This window comes from Anarrhichthys ocellatus, unplaced genomic scaffold (genome assembly GCF_004355925.1).
Source record: "Anarrhichthys ocellatus isolate YVR2014 unplaced genomic scaffold, GSC_Weel_1.0 scaffold6, whole genome shotgun sequence".
Lineage (NCBI taxonomy): Eukaryota > Metazoa > Chordata > Actinopteri > Perciformes > Anarhichadidae > Anarrhichthys > Anarrhichthys ocellatus.
This window is the reverse complement of record NW_022280036.1, coordinates 15,729,729-15,750,837: the sequence shown is the minus strand read 5'-3', so window position 1 is coordinate 15,750,837 and position 21,109 is coordinate 15,729,729. Positions and strand designations below refer to the sequence as shown.

Below are 21,109 nucleotides of genomic sequence, written 5' to 3'. Positions count from 1 at the left end.
ACACACACACACACACACACACACACACACACACACACACACACACAAACACACGTATACTTCTGTGAGCGTGTTTGTGTGTGAAAGTGAGAAGGAGTGAAAGGTTCAAATAGTAAATAATAATGATAATAATAATAATAAATAAGTGAGATCAAATAAAGACGGGAGGGAAACAAGACAGATCTATAGCGATCTTCCTCGAATCCAGTCGCCTAAACCGCTTCATAATCTCTAGCTCACGATTTGAAGTGCCACACTAATCTGAGTGCACGTGAGTTCAAAAGTTCAAAGTTTGCTTTATTGTCAATTCCACAATGTACTGAACATACAGGGGAGTTGAAAAGACGTTTCTCTCTAGTCCAACATATAAACATATAAAGTGAATACAGTGCAATAGATTACAAAAACATTTAGACAATATATATATAATAAGAGAAAAAAACAAAAAAAACTATCAATCTGTATTTAGCAGCAGTTGGACATGGAGAGTCTTGAAAGAGAGGAGGGAGAGAGTTCAGAGAGTTCAGCTTCTGAACTTCTGTGAAACACAGGCAATGGTCAGCAAGCATGAAGGCTGAGGCTGAGGTAGAGGGATTTACTAATTATACAAGTTAAACCCCTATTTCTCCCCGTTAAAGGCTGTTTTGGGGGAGTTTTTCCTGTACCGATGTGAGGATCCCCGGACAGATGATGTCGTATGTGTACAGATTGTAAAGCCCTCTGAGGCTAATTAGTAATTTCTGATTTTGGGCTGTACAAAATAAATTAAATTGAATTGAACTCCCTGTTGATATGGTACGTCATTGAGAAGACAACAAAATACTGGGTATGCGTTTATCACTTTCATGCGATACACCTCCTCACAACCACATACAGGCACACACACACACACACACACACACACACACACGGGCCACTTTAAATCAGGATTTGGTTTGATACTTTAAAATCTTTTAAGGTGGTTGTAGAAATGTTCAGATTGAATTATGCTAAATTTAGAAAGCCATGTGTTTGGTTAATGTTGCACAGCCCTTTGCACTTCACCGAAAGGGCAATACTCTGAATGAAACAACATGTAGAGAATCTCCTCCACACAGGATTTAATGGTTTATTGTGCTGATTTTCTTTGTGTATAACAAAATTATGCACAGCACATTATGATTGTAATATCTGTCATTGTTTGTTTAACCTTTTGCATGATATGCACTTTATGTTAAGGCCACAGTATTTAATTTAGACCTCAGCCATGTCAAAAGTGATAAAGAAATGTCCATTACGTTTGTGTAACGAGGTGCATGTCTGAAAGTGATTTATAACATCACAACATCCAGCACCATAAAGCAGTCAGCATAGTATACAGCATATATGAAGTGAAGCCGGCAATTCAGTTCAGGCAGCCCGTCTCAAGCACTTACCTAACATGCCGAACCCCACCAAACAAAGCACTGAGCTGAGCTCCATGTAGTTAATGCTGTACATATTGAACATTTACATACAATAGTCTATTATTCCATGTGAGCTGGCTGACTGAATTGCAGTTATAGTACATTGACTTTCAGACTAAAATCCGTGGTATGATGTGTAAAGGATTGCACACCTTAAAGTTGAAAAAGAAAAGAAAGAATTGCACAAAAGTCTCCCTCTTTCCTTTTTTTACTCACAGCTGGAAGCTCGATTCACACTTGCTACTGGGTTTACCGCTCACTTAAGACTGTAATGAGATCAAGGGCTACTTGGAATTTGGCCAGCCCTAGTTATGGTGGCAAATATGCGCTCGCACACGCACACGCACGCACACACACACACACACACACACACACACACACACACACACTATATATGCAAGTAGGAAACGGGAAGTAGGAAGTGTTTAATTCTATAGACTTCTGTCTGTTTTGTCAGGAAAGATGTGTTCTTTTTTTGTGCTGACAAGAGTGGAATGTTATGTGCAGTGCGAAAACGCACAGACCTTAGAGCGTTTGACATAAATATGAAAGAGGCAGCAGAATACATGTCGTCCATGCATCCAGCCGGTGAATACCTTTGCTGCTTTTCCTTAAAGGTTAGGATTGTATTTCATAAAAGTGTATCATGTTTTTCCTCCTATTAGTGGAGGTTATTATTGTAGTGGAGGCGGTACTTATACAGAACTCTGAGAGACCTGCATTTATAAGGCAGAGCCTGTCAGAAACATGACTCTTTTAAAGTACATTAAGTGTGTGTGTGTGTGTGTGTGTGTGTGTGTGTGTGTGTGTGTGTGTGTTTGTCTGCGTCCGCAGTATTCCTGACCTGGGTGAACTGCTCCAGTGTGCGCTGGGCGACAAGGATCCAGGATGTTTTCACTGTAGGAAAACTGCTTGCTCTGGTACTCATCATAGTGGTCGGACTCATCCAGATCTGTCGAGGTAAACACACACATGCACGTTCTGGTGAGATGAACTCCTCAACATGATTTCTGTGGACATATCTAGAAATAGTGCATTCATCGTTTGATCACTGATTTTATTGTAATTATCTCCATTAGGAAAATTGTTGAAATAACAAATACTGAAAATCAAATAAAAAATATGTAAAAGAACAGAGAAAATTAAATATACCACCTACATTTTCCACAACAGAACGGGATAATGACAAAGTTCCGCATTACCATCATGTGTAACATTACAGCAGTAGAACTCACTGAGACAGAAAATGTATACAAACAAAATAAAACTTTTAAACAAAATGTACAGCTTATTAAAATTATCCATTTATGATGAAAGCAAAATAGCTTTATAGTGTTTTGTGTAATTTGGGTGCAGCATGCATTTTGGAAAAAAACAAAACAGTTCAGAGATTAAAAATGCTAACACTGTTGAAAAACGTTTAAACACCTTTATGTGAAACAATGAACCAACAGTATTTAGGTTTGTGTTTGTTTCTAATCAAGCTCCTGTCAGACTGTAAAGCCTGTCACAGCAGATTGTATTGACACTGCTGACCCCTGGTGGACATAAGTAGACATAACATGTAAAGTTCTTTAAGTCAAAAAACAACAGTGACAAATGAGAAAAATACATTTATGAAGTAACTTCGAGTTTTATAGATGTAAGCAATACTATGGTGATGAACAAGTGAAATTTTGCACACATCCCTTCCTCTCAACTTCTCCAGGTCACTATGACGCCCTTCGGCCCAGTGTGGCCTTTAAATTCAGTCAGGACCCCTCAGTGGGACAGATAGCGCTGGCCTTCCTTCAGGCCTCCTTCGCCTACAGCGGCTGGAACTTCCTCAACTACGTCACAGAGGAAGTCGTGGAGCCACGCAAGTAGGCCACATGCACAGCATACTATTTCTTATCCCTTAGTTCAGGACTTTATAATTGATTTGAATTCAGTCTCGTTAAAGCTCCTGAAAACAACACCAACTTTTCGAATTATTGCCATTATTTGTATCAGGAACCTGCCCCGTGCCATCTACATTTCCATCCCACTGGTGACCCTTGTCTACACTATGACCAATATTGCCTACTTCTCCTCCATGACCCCCGAGGAGCTGCTGGCCTCCAACGCTGTGGCAGTGGTGAGCAGCTCTCCGTCTCTCCATGAATGTATGTCTCATACAGGAGCTCATAGCAGTTTATATACTATTTAACAAGAGTCTCAGTTGTCTGGAAACTGAGCTGAGAATCGTAGCACGAGACAGACCTCAACCAACTAATTAATTAGTCAATAAGATTAAAGTTTACGGGTAAAGTTTTTTTTCATGATCCTAGAGGGAAAACTGGGAAACAGTCATGAGTTCAGTATGTGACTACTTTCCTTTGTGGGACTTGAATTACAAGCAGTGTCCTCGAAAAAGGATAAAGCCATTCTTAGAAAATAAAATTAAATAAAAAATGTTTCTAAGTGAGCTAAAGAGACGAAAGGTCCAACATTGCATCTTTCAGTGAAATTAATAAATGAACGCATTACTGTCAGGGACTGAATGACTGAATCAGTAAGTCAATTATTCAATTATTTTCTCAAATATCTGACCCATCAGATATTGTGTTGTTCCAGACATTCGGGGAGAAGCTGCTGGGGATGTTTTCCTGGGTGATGCCGATCTCTGTAGCGCTGTCCACCTTTGGAGGAATCAACGGATATCTGTTCACCTCCTCCAGGTAGAACACACGGCATGCCGAACCTACTTTCATGAATGCCCTTTTATGCTAAGAGTTACTCCTAACAAGTAGAGTAAACCTGAACACACACACACACACTCGTATGCATAATGTGTCTGTCTCTCTGTAGATTGTGTTTCTCAGGCGCCAGAGAGGGTCACTTGCCTTATCTGCTGGCTATGATCCACCTCAAGAACTGCACTCCTATCCCCGCCCTGCTGGTCTGCGTGAGTGCCGCACTCACAGTTTAGCCTACTTTGTCTCACTCACACAAACTGTGTTTTAAATGAATATGGTACTGTTTTGCAGTACTTGTAGTAAATAGTTCAATATGTATTTGACCTTTGACCTTACCTTCACCTCCCACAGTGCACTGCCACCATATTCATCCTGTGCATCGGAGAGACACACAACCTGATCAACTATGTGTCCTTTATCAACTATTTGTCCTACGGCGTAACCATTGCTGGCCTCCTCTACCTCCGCAAGAAAAGACCCAACCTGGTCAGACCCATCAAGGTACAGAAGGCTGAGAACCACAGACCCGCTGCACAACATGAACACAGAATGTTATCAATTCATAGCTCTCGGTTTATTTAAAAGGGACGCGCAGGGACCCCTGTGCCAGAACTCTTATGCCACCGCTTGAATATTAACTTTTCTCCCGATCATTTGTAACTGGGAAATCGTGTTTAAAAATATTTTTGTGAGCAAAAATCCAAAACTAAGGGTACCTCTTGACAGCAGAGCACAATGAGGAAATGTCAAAACAATATAACATAAATGATATAGCTTACATAGTGAGATAACAATGAGCCTCTTAGGAATTGTTATTAACAACAAATGGGGTCACACAAACACAAACAAGTGACAAAGTGTATGTCTAGTCTTTTCCTATATCTTCCAATTGTGCAGACAATAATTCAGACACATACAGGACTGTATGGTTTGGACCAATTATTAATAATTACTGAATCGGCAATTGTAGTTAAAATTACATGGAATCTTGGGCTGTAAATTAAACGGATGACAACAAAAATATATGACGAATCTTAACTTCACATGAATGACAATTGTTCCTTAATGCTCACAGAAAGTAGGTCTACATAGCACTACATGGAGGGAAATTGTTTTTCGCGGCATTTAAATACACTTAATTAATAATGAAAAACGGTGAAGGCCAAACAAAAACATAAACTAAGCAGTTGCTTAAAAACCTATACTTGCTCCACCAGACTGCAAGGCCGGAAAAAGTAGCGGTTGCAATTTAGCTAATTAAGTAACGTTACGGCACTCCTAAAGTGACTAAATTAGCCGTACATTAAGCTAGTTCAAAGACCAGTTGGAGAGATGAGTTAGCTTTAGATACCTAGGTACTCACTTGTAGTTGGTCATGCACATGTATGGTATTTTAGCGCCCCCTGGTGTCGAAAATGTATAATATATGATACGTGTGATAGAATACATGTACTGGTTTTATTGGTCAAAATATTAAACATATATCCGATTTTTTATTTTATTGTCCAATCTTTTTAAAATAGTAATATCCAAGCTCTATACTTGTATATGCGTTTGTTTTAGATGGAAAAAAATGTAAAAATCCCAATGAACAAAATGTGGCAAAATATATATGTGTAAATATATTTTTGTCCTGTGCAGGTAAGCATGTTGGTCCCCATCGCCTACTTGATATTCTGGGCTGTGCTGCTGTGCTTCAGTCTGTACTCTGAGCCGGTGGTTTGTGGCCTGGGAATGGTCATCATGCTGTCTGGAGTCCCTGTATACTTTGTGGGTGTTCATTGGAAGGACAAACCCAAATGTGTCTACCGGCTAGTCGGTGAGTTGGGCTGTGATATTTGAATATTTATAGATATGTTAGCAGTCGGCCCGTGATAATAACACTCCTCCTGTTGTCTTTTGCGTTGCAGAAAGAGTCACATACATGGGCCAGAAGGTGTGTAATGTGGTGTTTCCTCAGGAAGACCTTTCAGAGACTGAACCCCTCACTTCCTCCAAAGCCACTGACTGAGCAATGCAGTCAACCGGGAATTCCCTTTTTACATCGGGACTTGCATTTACATTTTTTTTATTTTTTGCGTTACAATGTTTCACATCGGTTAGTTTGTGGATGTTGAAGGAAAAGGTTTTCGTCCATGTTCTTGCACAGGTGCAGCCTGAATGGGGCCGCGATGAAGCTCCAGTATAAAAGAAGTGGAGGGTTACACTTAGGACAGTAGCACGTTAAACCCTAAAGCCCCGAAATATGATTTTACTAGTTGGTTGATACTGTTCCTCCATTCTCCTCGCCAGTATGCTGAAAGATCTTTATCTCATCTTCTCCCTTCTACTCACTCAAAGAACCTCTGTCCGTCATCTTCTGCTTCACTGCCAAGATATGCTTCTTTTATGATTTTAACTAAATCCCTGAGCTAATTAATGTGCCTTATGAAACGCATGTGTTGGTGTAGTGGATTGGTTTGTGCGGGTATTTTGATAGTGTAATATCTTATTGAGGTAAATATGCAAGCAGTTTCTGCACTTAGCAATACTTCTCTATTACTGCTGCTACCTTCAGCTCTGTTTATTCACTAATTATTCACATGATCTTTACTGTTTTTCAACTATGGATTAATACTTTTTCTGTCTGTATCTCTGCTTGGCCACAGTATCAGGCCATTCTTTTTACTTTACACCCCGTTCTCTCTTTTGTTATATATACTATAACACTACATTCTCCTGAGAGATAATGTGGGTGCCATCATATTATTATTAGAGATTGCATACTCATCATTCCCAGCAATATTTACAGCACAGGGGAGACGGGAGAACGACGGGAAGTCAGTGGCCGTCAGCTGAACGAATGGCTCGCGGAAATGAACGAGTTGCATCGTTACAACACGTGTCGACGGGCTGTTCTGCTTTGGAAATGTTCTAATCTTTAGGAATGCCACTCTGAACTCTCTCAAGGTGCTTGACCCACCAGGACAGTTATTCCATTTCAGATTCCTCACCTGATGTTATGATGCAGCGCTAACATGCTGTTGAATGACACATCTGTATTGACAGATCTATTGGTAGCTGGCAGTGGATGTTTACTTGTGCACGGGCCTGCTCACACTTCCCCAAAGACACATCACTGAAATTACCCCAGGCTCACCGACTTTTTATAGATCAGCTGTCTTGCTATGCTACTATTGAATATACTGCTCAAAAAAATAAAGGGAACACTTAAACAACACAATGTAACTCCAAGTCAATCACACTTCTGTGAAATCAAACTGCCCACTTAGGAAGCAACACTGACAATCAATTTCACATGCTGTTGTGCAAATGGAATAGACAACGGGTGGAAATTATAGGCAATTAGCAAGACAGACACCCCCAATAAAGGAGTGGTTCTGCAGGTGGTGACCACAGACCACTTCTCAGTTCCTATGCTTTCTGGCTGAAGTTTTGGTCACTTTTGAATGCTGGCGGTGCTTTCACTCTAGTGGTAGCATGAGACGGAGTCTACAACCCACACAAGTGGCTCAGGTAGTGCAGCTCATCCAGGATGGCACATCAATGCGAGCTGTGGCAAGAAGGTTTGCGGTGTCTGTCAGCGTAGTGTCCAGAGCATGGAGGCGCTACCAGTAGACAGGCCAGTACATCAGGAGACGTGGAGGAGGCCGTAGGAGGGCAACAACCCAGCAGCAGGACCGCTACCTCCACCTTTGTGCAAGGACGTTCTGCTGCCTGTAACATCCTCCAGCATGACCGGTTTGGCGGTGATGGTGATCACCGCCAAACCGGTGGTGATGGTGATAGTAATGGTGTGGGGTGGCATTTCTTTGGAGGCCCGCACAGCCCTCCATGTGCTCGCCAGAGGTAGCCTGACTGCCATTAGGTACCGAGATGAGATCCTCAGACCCCTTGTGAGTCCATATGCCGGTGCGGTTGGCCCTGGGTTCCTCCTAATGCAAGACAATGCTAGACCTCATGTGGCTGGAGTGTGTCAGCAGTTCCTGCAAGATGAAGGCATTGATGCTATGGACTGGCCTGCCCGTTCCCCAGACCTGAATCCAATTGAGCACATCTGGGACATCATGTCTCGCTCCATCCACCAACGCCACGTGGCACCACAGACTGTCCAGGAGTTGGCGGATGCTTTAGTCCAGGTCTGGGAGGAGATCCCTCAGGAGACCATCCGCCATCTCATCAGGAGCATGCCCAGGCGTTGTAGGGAGGTCATACTGGCACGTGGAAACCACACACACTACTGAGCCTCATTTGGACTTGTTTTAAGGACATTACATCAAAGTTGGATCAGCCTGTAGTGTGTTTTTCCACTTCAATTTTGAGTGTGACTCCAAATCCAGACCTCCATGGGTTAATAAATTTCATTTTCATTGATAATTTTTGTGTGATTTTGTTGTCAGCACATTCAATTATGTAAAGAACAAAGTATTTAATAAGACTATTTCATTCATTCAGATCTAGGATGTGTTGCTTAAGTGTTCCCTTTAATTTTTTGAGCATATATATATATATATATATATATATTAATATACTATATAATATAGTTGAATTGACCTTATGGTCTTGGAGGATACTGACTTATTATGGCTCCACTGAAACACTAATTTGCCCCCACATTATTATGGTAAGATTAATGTCCTTGGAGTTGTGGTACCACTACCGTAACACAATATGCTAACTTACTGTGCTTCTGGTGATATTGGTGTTTACATGCATTTAAGTAACCTCTTATAGCACTCGTCTATCAGCGGTTTATGTTGTGCATACAACAGAGCATATGAAGGCTCGGGCCAGTGGCCTTTTTTAATGTGAACCACCAGGTTGAAACTTGAATAGAACATTCGGGTCCTTTTCCAGGCCAGCAGATGCTGGGAATTTCCCGCTGCATCAAATCCACTAAGAGACTTCAAACAGCAACGCCTGTCTGCCATGTCCAGGCGGCGTTAGCTCAGTTGAGATCTGTAAATACTGTGTAAAGAACTGTTACAAACGTGCCAGGGACTCCTACAAAGACCACATTCCTCAGACATGTTGTGATACCTTTACATACTGTACAATTGTTGGGTGCGGCTCTGTGTTTTGTAAGAGCGTGAAGAATAACAATGTAATTACTTATTAAATTTAGCAACTTCTGAGATGCATCTTTTTTTATATACAATATATATATATATATAATACAAGCAGGTGTTGTGTCTTCAATAGCATAACCTGACTTTTCAACAAGCGACATCATCAGATCACCTCAGCTGTACTTTGTGTTTTGTGCTAATTAACTAAGGACGCTATCAGACTAGCTAACTGCTAATGTCGACTTGCTAACAAGTTTAGACTAATGTTGTGAATACATATTGTGAATGGCCTGCCATTAACAGTATCAGTAATATGCTGGTAGTTCTGGCAGTATTATTTGGTCAAAAAGAAAAGAATATTGCATCCATTTCATACTGAAATAATTCAGTAAATGATAAAGAGCTTGACATTTATTAATTGCAGGCACAGGAAAACAATGACTGATCAGCAAAAGGCTGTATCGGGTTTGTATCAGCAACCCCCACGACGTCATGATGGCGTTTCTCTTTCAGCACAAAATATACAAATATAGTTCTTAAAATAAGAGGAATGCTTTCATACAAACACAGAATACAGAATGACTTCAGCCTCTGACCGGGAAGAAGCTTAAAAATCAAACAGCAAGTAGAGGGTGTGCCATTATCAGACAACCTGGTTCAGTAGTACTTTACTTTTCAGTGGCCTCGATCCAGCGTATTTTCCTGTGTGATAACTCATTGAACAGTACAGTGATTGGGCTTATTGGAAAAAGTTTGATAATATACATTATGGTGATTAAATGCAACGAAGGAAAAGAAATATTTCTAAGATCTTGACTTTGCTTCTGCCCAGCAGTTCATCACAACTTTAACAAAGCGGTAGAACCCAGGACAGAAGCACTTGATCTTGGCCAACAGATAATGAAACATTACCGTAACAGATCTCTCTTTACAGACAAAACATTTGAAATTTGTATATGTTACCTCACCAGCAATGATTTTCGGCTTTTATAGATTACCATAAAAACAGGTATATACACTGGAATGAGGTTATTGAAAAACAAATCGTCCCTTACTCCTCTGCCATAATAATCCCAGAGATTCCTGATGCAGTAGTGCACTTTAACTCCAGAGCAGTCGGTCGTACCAATCACATGTCATATCATAAAGCTGTATCCAGACACACAAATCGAATCTCTTCAAACATGTAAACCACAACTGTGGACCATGAGACTGTCCATGATATTTACAACAGCAAGGGAAAAGGCATTTTTAACACATCACAAAGCAAGTAAGGACATACATTCTGCAGATGCGTAATTAACTTTAAGTTAAATGAGGACGGACAGGCGTTGAACTTAAATAACAAGGTACAAGGAAAAGAAAGAGCACATAATATGTAACGCTAGGAATGAGTAAACCGATTTGAAATGGAATAACAGCAGATCATTAGGTATTACTTGTGGAGACATCTCTAATGGCACATAACATGTAGCAGACATTCATGACAAAACTTCTATAAGAAGAAAGCACATGAGGGTGCATGAAGCGTTCGGCTCACGTAAAAGGGAATCAGCAGGAGAGACCATGTATTTACAGAGACCAGACACTGCAGCTTAAAACCTGCAGTGGGATTCTGATACCTACTTGCACAGTTTTTCTGACTTTTCTGATCAGCATCAACGTCCTGCAGTGAAAGAGGGAGACATCCACTGATTATATACGGAAGCCGAGGACGGCCGCGCTTGCAACTATGTTTTCTTAATGCCGTTATCTCGAAAGCACAAGTTGATTATTTGGCTATCTCAAAAACAACAAGCTTTCATGAGATAATCAAACAGTTATCAGGAGAAAACAAATGACTTCTAATGTTTATCAGAGATCAGGAGTGCCGTGCCAGTATGCACAGATGGCCAAACTGTAGCAACTGATTTACTGACAAGGTGTACCCGTTATTATTTGAACGTACTTCAATCAAGGTCTAACACAGGCACAATATTGCATCGCGTCATTCTGTTCAGATCAGTCCTCGTCTTTTAAGGGTGACTTTATTCTGGGTCAACATACATGGGTTATCCTTTGACACAGTATAAAGCTTGCAGTATTTTATTACCCTGGTTAGCCTGAGGCGGAGCTGTCCAGGCATCTGTGGTGCTGATTAGGCTACTGTCAGCAGCTTGTTTTCCTTTCCACATCCGACTACGATGACTATTTGAACTACTCATCTTGTTACCTCCAAAGATCTGCCTTTAGTTTTCCAGAAAACCTGAAAAATGAACCCATTATCAACCGGCTTTGTTTCCTCAAGATAACGAAAATAATCAACTTCTGAAATAAATGCAAGCTTGGCCGTTATTGGCTTCCGTAGTTTCAAAGAAAAATGAAAGTGATACATTCTTTAGAGGTCCAGCAGTAATTAGTAAATGGTTATTAGGGTCACCTCAGAGAGATACGCTTTACAATAAAACATCAGAGACACAGGCAATCGGGTTCAATCAAGTTCACTGTTTGTCAAGGCAGAGAGAGAAATATAAAGTAGGACTAGTACAGTAGTGTCCACTGAAGACTGAAAAATAGAGGCCTTTGTTTTAACGTCCTGTCATAGAAAATCCCACAGAGTAGATATGAATTTCCAGTGGAATAAACCAGCGGGCGGGGCGTCTGCAGTGACCAGTGTGCAGTCAGTCAGCAGTACTGCAGAGGTACCGCTGGGATGAGGAGGACTCGACCAACAATCAATATTCTGAAGTGAAGCCTCTCTTCCCGACATTCATATAAAATCTTCACTTTGCACTGAATGTAAATCAGAGCAGTCACAGACGCAGTCAAGTTCATTCAAAGTGAGGGAAGGCTTCCTCGGGAGGACGGTTTGGGTTTGACTTGAGGAGGACGAGGGGCTGAGCAGAGTTACAGGCGATGTACAGTACTTGGACTCACTACCTCTGTTTCCACCCAAGTGTGGCTTTTTAAATCTGATGATACATCAAGTTAAAAACGCTGAATTAAAAAATCTATTTGATACAACGACCCTTAAAAATAATAAAAAGGTTGTTTAAAAGGGAAGTATCACTCAATTAGCACTGGACACGCACAGTATATGTTAAACAAATACCGACAAAGGTTTGGCATGAACGAACCGCTGAATGATTCAGTGACACTGCACTGTTAAAGGAATAGTTTGACATTTTTGGGGAATACCTTTTTTGTCCTTTGGCTAAGAATGAAATGAGATACCACTCCCCTGTATCCTTAAAAATAAGGCTACAGCCAGCAGCTGGTTAGCCTAGCTTAGCACGAAGTAGAAACAGGTAGCCTGGATCTGTCTGAAGGTTACCAACTGACCACCAGCAGCTTTGAGAATCATTCGCTGCAAGATGGCAAGATGTTTCTCCCCTTTCCAGTCTTTTTGCTAAGCTAGGCTAACCGGCTGTTGGGTGTAGACCTATTTTACGGCCGGATTTGAGTAGTAATGATCTTTCCATCTTACTCTCACCCAGAAAGCAAAAAAGTGTATTTCCCAAAATGTCAAACTTTTGTGGTTCAAAGTTGTGTTTAAACGATAGGTCTGGTGTTGTTTTTAAATGTTCTTACTGTCAACAAGCCCCATGAAAAGACCAAAACCAACAACGTATTGACCCTACAAACAAGTATTGTCTGGAGCGGCTTGGTACGGCGTAGGTCACACAACCGCAATGTCCCGGTTCAATTCCAGCCTTTTGTTGCATGTGAAAATAGTCTCCAACAAATTAACTGATTTAGCCTTTTAAACAGGAAGGCATATAATCGGGCTGCTGAAGGCGGAAAGCATTGAGAGGTGGACGTACTCATATTGGTTTGGGCCGGATCATATGAGTCGTTGACAATAACATAAATACAACATTTCACCAGCTTTATCCTTTAATGCGACAGCCAACCATGACCTTCTAGAAATGTCATACAATAATAATAACAACAACACCTCATTCAATAAAGTGGGAGGACTATTAATCAGGTAAATTAATATGTGATCACTTAGCAGGCTTTTATGGTTCACAGTATATAGCGGTGCATAATTGCTCTGGGTAATGACACAAAGGCTGCTTTGGCGTTTTAAGAACACGTTGCCAATATTGTATTGGTACTAGTGGCCAGAATTGAGTTTGATTTTCTGGGACAGGCTCACGACGGGTTTACGTTCAAACAGACCTTTTTGCATTTAATTGTGGGAGTCAACATTAGGCTCCTGTTGTACAAGGAGATTTACTGTATAACACAGACCATAAGCACTACCTCCGCTGGTTTTATTCATCTTAGCAGAACACTGCATATGCAGATCTTCATGCCCTCAAACAGACATGAGCTAATTATATATTCTACTGCACTTGCTCCATGTGGAGGGCTGAGGGACGGGTCTCACCTCTGGACCTGGTGGGGACACATTTCAAGGACACTTTAGCAGAGCAAATATTGCTGACGCCCGGTCTCAACAGAGTATCTTCCTAAACTCTTCAGCATGGCGTTGTCTCTCTCCCTGAATCTCCTCCCTCGTCGCTGAGGGTCCTGCTGAACCCGGAGAACCTTCTCTTGCCTACACTCCTCCTCTCATCCCTGCCTCTTATTTCCCTGCTTGGCACTTCCACGGTAAAGTGGCTGTTGCTGTCCTCTGCTTTCGAGGGCTCAGAAGGTGAAGTCACCTCGAGCCCCTGAGGGTGCGGTAGGGTTGTGGGTGTCTGGGAGCTGCTGGGAAACACAAGGGGTGAGATAGGGGACAATGGCCCCAAAGGGGAGTAGCGTCTCAAGGAAACACCCTTTAGGTTTACAGCAAGCTCCAGGACCAGTTTCCTAGATGCCCTGGTGGGACATGAGGGTACATAGGCTTCCTGTGGAGTGGGAGGGGGTCCGCTATGTTCTGAAGAGTCACTCTGAACAGGGGTGGGGGGCTCAGACTGTGTCACCCTGCTGTGTTCTCTGCTGACGGGCGACAGTTCCTCCTCCTCTGGGCTGTCCATTGACTGAGAGGAGAGCGGTGATGCAGGGCTCTCTGGCGTGCAGGACTGCGGGTCCATGGAGGCTGAGCAGCAGTAGCCCGGCATGCCCACCAAATCAATCTCAACCCCGCGCCTAGCTCCAGACCTGGCCCTCGCCCGGGGCCCCTGCGCACCCACAGTTCGGTAGCTGTGGAGCCCCAGTGCGATCTGCGCGGGTCCGGGGGAGTCGAGCAGGGGGGCGTGGCCTCTGGTCCGCCCTGCACTGTGGAACAGGCGACTCCACAGATGCCCGAGGCGGCGACGAGAGGAGGAGGAGGAGGTGGAGCGCCGTGTCGAGTGACGTCTGATCTGCCTGCGCATCGCCAGCCGCAGGTTCTGTAACACGGAGGCCTGGAGGAGAGGAAGATCCAGAGAAACTATAATTCTCACAAGATATAATATGTCCATTAACCATCTTTAGATGTGCTGGTACGCAGATATTGTTTCCTTATTATCCAGTGCTTATGCTAAGCTAAGCAAATTTCAGTAATTGCTGAAAAATAAATTAAATTCAAAAAGAGATCTTTACTGCTATTGTCTGTGTCAGGGTTGCACTACTGCTGCTGGTTGCCAAAATTGCAAAAAAAGATCAGTTGACCACTCCGGTATGCTCAACAATTCAGGAAAATTGTTCCCAGAGTGAATCACTGCGTGTGAAGGCCCTACCTGAGTGGGGTTGTACACTGGGAAATCCTCCACCGGAGGGATGAGACCCTGGGCGATTAACTGACCATACGAAGGGGGGGCCTCCCTCTGGATAAACTCTGCCTCCATGCGAGTCATCTGAGTCTCAAAGGCTCTGCAAGGGAGAGAGGGAGAGGAAGAGGAGGAAGGAGGAGAAAGTATTGAAGTGATGAAGACAGAGAGTGAGCGAGTTTAAGGTGATTAGGAAAACAACTTAAGGAACCTTGTTAGTAGTATGCTCCGCAAAGGCTGTGCCATCCATCAACCACAATAATATGCTATAACAAACTGTGGGACAATATGCTTTTGGACCCACGTATAGGAGGAGATACAGTGATAGAGTTATTCAGAAACAAAGCATTGAATAAATGAAAGGGAGGATGGAAAACAAGTACATGACTTGCAAAAGCAGTGTAAGAAGGGCGACCGGTGATAAACGCTGCTTATAGAAATAGACTGAGTTGCCGTGTCCCCACCTGTACTCTCTGCTCCTGAGGGAGTGGAGCTTGAGGGCACAGCCGAGGGCAATGACCAGCAGGAGACTGCAGACCAGACTGCCGATCAGGGCGGCCGTGATCACTTTCCTGGGCACCGCTGCCAAGCAGCCCCTCTCGTCGCTCCCGTCCAAGCAGTCCTCCTGGCCGTCACAGCGCCACGTCTCAAAGATGCACAGGTTCGTCCCGCAGTGGAAGTTTCCGGGTTGGCAGTCGTAGCAGTTCTTCTCGTCCGAGCCATCCGGGCACCTCTTCTGGTTGTTGCAGCGCTCGGAGGCTGGGTAGCACACGCCAGCGGCCCCCTCGCAGGGGAAATCCCCATCTGGGCACGTCGGGCAGGCCTCCTCGTCGCGGCCGGATGGGCAGTGCCAGTAGCCGTCGCAGCGCTGGCGCTCAGAGTAGCAGCCCTGATCGCTGCCACAGGGACGCTCGCCGGGGAAACAGTAACCTTTGACCTGGGAGGGCAGAGGAGAAACGTGGCAGTGTCTAGACACAGGGAACGCTTGATTGATTGTTGTCTCTGCAACAACAGAACAGCGGCACTCTTCTTTCAAACACACAAATAAGAAAAGGGGGAGAAATGGTGAAAGGAACCCAAAACAGACATTTGAAACATATAAGAAAGCTTAAAGAAGGAGGTTTAAACTGCAAATTGTGAGAGATGAAGATGAATGAATGGTTCACATCTGGAAACAGTGGAACACGTTTTCAGTTTGCAGTACCTGGTATGTGGCGTTGAAGCCATGCCCCGGGCTGTGAGGCTGGGCCATGTACAGAACACTCATCTGTCCCCGACTGGACTCGAGCAGCGCCGGGCGCCTGTTGTTATGATACGACAGCACCTGTAAGAGGTGCTCTGCACGCTGCAGCAGGCCATCGTAGACGTGCAGCGAGTCCCCGGGCCCCAGCTGCAGGTCCAGCTGCAACACGATGGGCTTGGGGTCCTGGGTGTCCAGCGACCACGAGCACCTCAGCTCCGCCACAGCGCTCCTGTTGGCCCGGAAGAAATCTGGGGAAGCGAAGGAGCCGTAGAAGTTGCCCAGGCGTTTGCCGCAGGCGGTGTCGGGGCAACCCAGCTCGTCTGTGCCGTCAGCACAGTCCCCGGCTCCGTTGCAGCGCAGGGTGGCCGGCAGGCAGCGGGTGGACTGGGCCTCGGTGCACGCAAGGGAGCCGAGGGGGCAGAGGCCGGGACGGGCCTCGGTGGGAGGGGGGGAGCAGCTGCGTTCGTCCGTGGCGTCGCCGCACTCGTCCTGACCGTTGCACTTCCAGGAGCGAGGAAGACACTTCCCGTTCCCACACAGGAATTCGTCCGACTGACAGCTGCTCTGACCCAGGTGACCTACAGAGAGAATACGTTGGCAGATTGCAACACCAGCTGTTAACGCTCTGCAGATCCTCCCATATATACACATTGCATAAAGAAATGCACTTCCTTATTACTGCCTAATGGGTTTAGTTTACTCCCCACTTGTTCATGTTAATACTCTCTGTCTGAGTTAATAATATTCCTGATCCAGTGTCTCAGGCCTCAGTTGTAATCTGCAGGGCCGCACAAAAAGACACTATTATTCCTGAAAACATGCAGACCACTGACAGCATGCATTTTTCACAATTTCATATAGTAAAGCAAAAAAAAAAAAATGTATATAATAATAGAGTAAGGATGGGATAGGCTTATAGTATTACTTCGCCCCAAGGCCACAGCATGGACCTGGAAGTCAGCTCCGACAAGAGAGTTGAGCAAGCAGCCTCAGTAGAGCCAACACTGTAACACATTTCTATGCAACATAACAGGAATATAACTACTGCTATGATGAGAGACAGGCACTGAGAGGGCATTGCAATTTAGTAAGTGTAATAAATGACTGCATGTAGAAATGAAAATATGGCATTTTAATCCATCACGCCATCACATTTAAAGCTCTTGTCATTTTGCTTCATCTTTACAGACGATTTCCGTATTTATATTTGAAATCACATTATTTTTCCAGTTTACCTCTGATGTAGGAGAGACGAAAGCCCTGGGCCTGCCCGGAGCTGTTGGCCTTAGAGTGGAAATAGAGCCAAACACGCCCCCTGGTGGAGATGAAGGGCGGAGGCAGCATGGAGCCACACAGCCTGGATTCCCCGTTCCTGGTGGGTGTCAGCAGGAGCCAGTCTCCCAAACAACTCCCCGACTCCGTCACGTCAAAATTACGGAAACTAGAAGCAGAGGATTGGGGGTATCAGGCGCTTCCTCCCCAACAAATGCCATGCGCATACTGTCTGTGTGAGGGGCTCTACCTGATGGTAATGACCTCTCCCTGACCTCCCTGGATATGCCAGCTGCAGTTGACTCTGGATGGGTAGTTTAAAGGCCACGAGGGGCTGTAGATGACCCCCCTCCGCTCTGTGTGGACCTCCACCCGCTCACTGCAGCCTGCTGGGTGGCAAAGAAACAGAGGAGGATGGGAACACAGGCATATTAATGAGGTCGGGTCCTACAAGCCTTTTGTGGATGTTTGTGTGTCATCACCAAAACGCGGACCTGGAAGAAGTGTTTGTTATTTCACACTGTTGGGTCTTTATGAATTATATAATATATATTAATACAGTATAATGCCGTGAAAAGATCAAACCTGACAATGCGTTAGTCCATCTCTCAATACTGTTGCACCCAAACTTATTTATTCCCACTGAAGTTGTACATCGTTGAAAACTACTCACAAATATATAGTTTAATTTTTTGAAAAGGCAAAATGATTTACTTAAACAGATTGGCGTGTGTAGATTTGGCCAATGTTACTCAAACAAGAGTAAATAGTGTGTTCATTGGGGGACAATTTTCCGGTGTGGATTAATATACGATATATCAGGCTTTGTGGTAGCTACACAGGTTGTGGTCTCGTCAAGGGATTTGTTGACAACGAGAGAACTCCATAACATCACCAGACTTTGCACACATATTGTATCTGTAAACCCGAGACCTTTCTCTTAACGGCGCCTATTACGCAACCACAAGGCATCCGTATCATCTTGAACCCTGAGGAGGGAAACTGCATCAACCTCTCACAAGAGAGATATGGTCTATTCCTTTATTCCTGATGAACTAAGGATTCTGCACGCTCAGCAGGATCCACCCTGCTACTGCAAGAATACACTCACATATTACTTCCTTCCTTTCAACTCATGACCTTAGCATACCAGTAGCAGGAACGGTAACGCTTGCGCCACACTGCTGCTGCGTTCTACTAAAACGCATACGTTTTTTATTTGATTCCCCTCTCTTGTCTCAGATCAAAGCTGTAAAAAACGATTCCTTAAAAAAACAATTGACCTTAGTGCCTCTGTGTGGAGCTCTGTGCTGATCACTAGGGGTGGGGGAAAAAATCGATACAGCATAGTATCGTGATATTTTGCGTGGCGATATTGTATCGATACACGGACGCCAAGTATCGATCTTTTATTATATAAACTATTAAAAAAAATAAATGAATAAAAATAAAGAATTACAAGAAAAATCAATTGCTTTTTCAGTCCACTAGATGGTGCTGAGTTGTTTTCTGGTGAGGTCAGCAAAGGTCCCGGGTCAGCGTGATTGGTAGGAAGTTGGTCAAAACAAAGATAGAGACATCTGGCCTCACAAAGGGGTTAAATCTGCCAACAGTAGCCAGGCTCATGGGGAGAGTGCAGCGCATAACTGTCTCTCTGCCCTCGACGTCCACGCATCGCAAGTTATACTGAGTTATATAACTATTATATCCTTCTTATAAAAGTTATAGTTCATATACTGAGTCCACATGTTTGCATTCAGTTAAGTTGGATTATGTAGTAATACAAACAGTTCAGTTTGTCAGGTGCAACATTTATGACATTGTTGGTCAGTCTGTCTGCTTGACAATCTTATTTTGCTGCAATAAAAATGATTGAAGTGAGATGAACAGACTGAAAACGTTATCTTATTAGATAAAACATGTTGACACAGTCTTCCTTTGGGGACATAATTTGAAGTTGAAAAAAGTAATAAATCGCAATATAGGCCTATGTTATCGCAATCCTCAGAATATCGCAGTATCGTGATAATATCGTATCGCGGGATCTCTGGTGATTCCCACCCCTACTGATCACCACATGGGGCCTAAAGTAGAAGCAGCAGCAGTCCAACCGGCAGACAAGGCGACAGCATCGCCCGCTGCCATCGAACCATTGCTCCAGGGACCAACGGTGAGCTGGCCAAGAGGAGCACCGGGAATAACGGTCCGACCTCTTTGGAGTGCACGCCATGGGTCCTCTTTGTTCTCTAATGAGTAAAGGTGTCAGGTTTGTCTCACAGGACGTCTTGATATTGAGGAGAGGGATGCATTAATAAGGGAAATCGTGACGTAAATATTGAATAATTTGGTTTTAAATCATCTCTTTACTGCTTACTGCCACCGCAGGAATGACACGAGTGCAGGAGGAGGCTGTCTAACAAGCCTCTTAATTAACCAGAACCACAAAGACAGCACATTAGCTTTAACGATGATTATCCAACATCCACACACAGCAGAGAGTCTGCCCACCTCTGCCGAGTGTCTGTGTGTGTGTGTGTGTGTGTGTGTGTGTGTGTGTGTGTATCAGGCTTTCTTGATGAGTCAGTTAAGTCAGCAGAGGGAAACAAAGAGGGGTGGGGGGGGATCATTTAGAGCTCAGTGATGGATCTCCACTACCCAGACACGGCTACCGAAGAACACACACACACACACACACACACACACACTGGACCAAGCAGTCTGGCAGTAGAGCCACACAATGTTGCTGTCTGATGTTTTTTTTAATTATTACAGCAGATGCCTTACATTTGATTATCTATGATCAATTATAAATGTAATGCCCATTCTGTACGAGTCCTACTGCAGTTTCCCTCTGCTTCCAAATTCAAAGGTTGCCCAAAAAAATCGCCATCCTTATGTGTAGCATCAGAAGCTAAATAGGATTTGAGTTGGTTGGGCTACTGTATGTAGTTTCTGCCAAACCCATGCATAAACGCTGGTCCGTCAACTGTTTCAAATCAGATCACAGCAACAGTTACTGTGAAGAAAAAGAAACAGCAGTTTCTCTACTCATAGCAGCCTCAAAGGACCAGCATGCTCTGCGGCTACAAAAACTTTACCTAAGTAACAGTATAGAAATAATATCAGCAGAATGTACCTGAAATATCAAAAGTAAAAGCACTCATGCAGAACATGTGAGCGATATATAATAATAAATGACATCATTAGATTATGTTACACGTTTTCATTGTGTTTTTTTAGGTAAAATACAAAATTTAAAGGCAACTAGTAAATATAGCTGTGTGGTAAAACGTAAAACATTTCCCTCTGACATGTTGTCGAGTACAAATACAAAACAACATAAACCAGAAAAGTAATGTACAAGAGCCTCAAAATAGTACTAGTAGTGGAGTACATTGAGTTCCACCACTGACAACAGTACGGAGCACCTGAGGCACGAACAGGCGGATTAAGTTTTGCGTTTAGAGTTCATGTTGCTGTGATGCAAAATCAATCCCTTCAAATTTTCCAGCCGTGTTTTTGTTTGCACAAACAAAATGTCTGAAAGTGTGTCTAAAAATAAAAAAGAGATACTGGCTTCACTAACATAAACATAAGGTTTTTCTGCTTCCTCAGCTATAAAGCTTCACAACTGGAGAGAGAGAGAGAGAGAGAGAGAGAGAGAGAGAGAGAGAGAGAGAGA

The 21,109-nt window shown here is 43.5% G+C and overlaps 2 protein-coding genes across 3 annotated transcripts in view; one reads left to right on the top strand and one right to left on the bottom strand.

The window, feature by feature from the left end:
• Positions 1-7,422, top strand: part of slc7a10a (solute carrier family 7 member 10a) — a 19,211-nt gene extending 11,789 nt beyond the window's left edge. The window contains 8 exon segments of the mRNA XM_031846378.1: positions 2,280-2,405; positions 3,154-3,307; positions 3,438-3,561; positions 4,041-4,144; positions 4,275-4,371; positions 4,514-4,663; positions 5,804-5,981; positions 6,073-7,422. Of these exon segments, the coding sequence (XP_031702238.1) occupies positions 2,280-2,405; positions 3,154-3,307; positions 3,438-3,561; positions 4,041-4,144; positions 4,275-4,371; positions 4,514-4,663; positions 5,804-5,981; positions 6,073-6,173 (1,034 nt within the window). The 3' untranslated portion in view covers positions 6,174-7,422.
• A 2,205-nt stretch (positions 7,423-9,627) lies between these two features.
• lrp3 (low density lipoprotein receptor-related protein 3) overlaps positions 9,628-21,109 on the bottom strand; it is a 12,568-nt gene continuing 1,086 nt past the window's right edge. The window contains exons 2-7 of one of the 2 annotated variants that reach the window (XM_031846253.1): positions 17,678-17,816; positions 17,391-17,596; positions 16,117-16,733; positions 15,377-15,849; positions 14,883-15,015; positions 9,628-14,567 (exon numbers count right to left, since the gene is read on the bottom strand). In XM_031846253.1, the coding sequence (XP_031702113.1) occupies positions 13,698-14,567; positions 14,883-15,015; positions 15,377-15,849; positions 16,117-16,733; positions 17,391-17,596; positions 17,678-17,816 (2,438 nt within the window). In that variant the 3' untranslated portion in view covers positions 9,628-13,697. The remainder of the gene's footprint in view (positions 14,568-14,882; positions 15,016-15,376; positions 15,850-16,116; positions 16,734-17,390; positions 17,597-17,677; positions 17,817-21,109) is intronic. The other variant, XM_031846255.1, reaches the window with a different exon arrangement.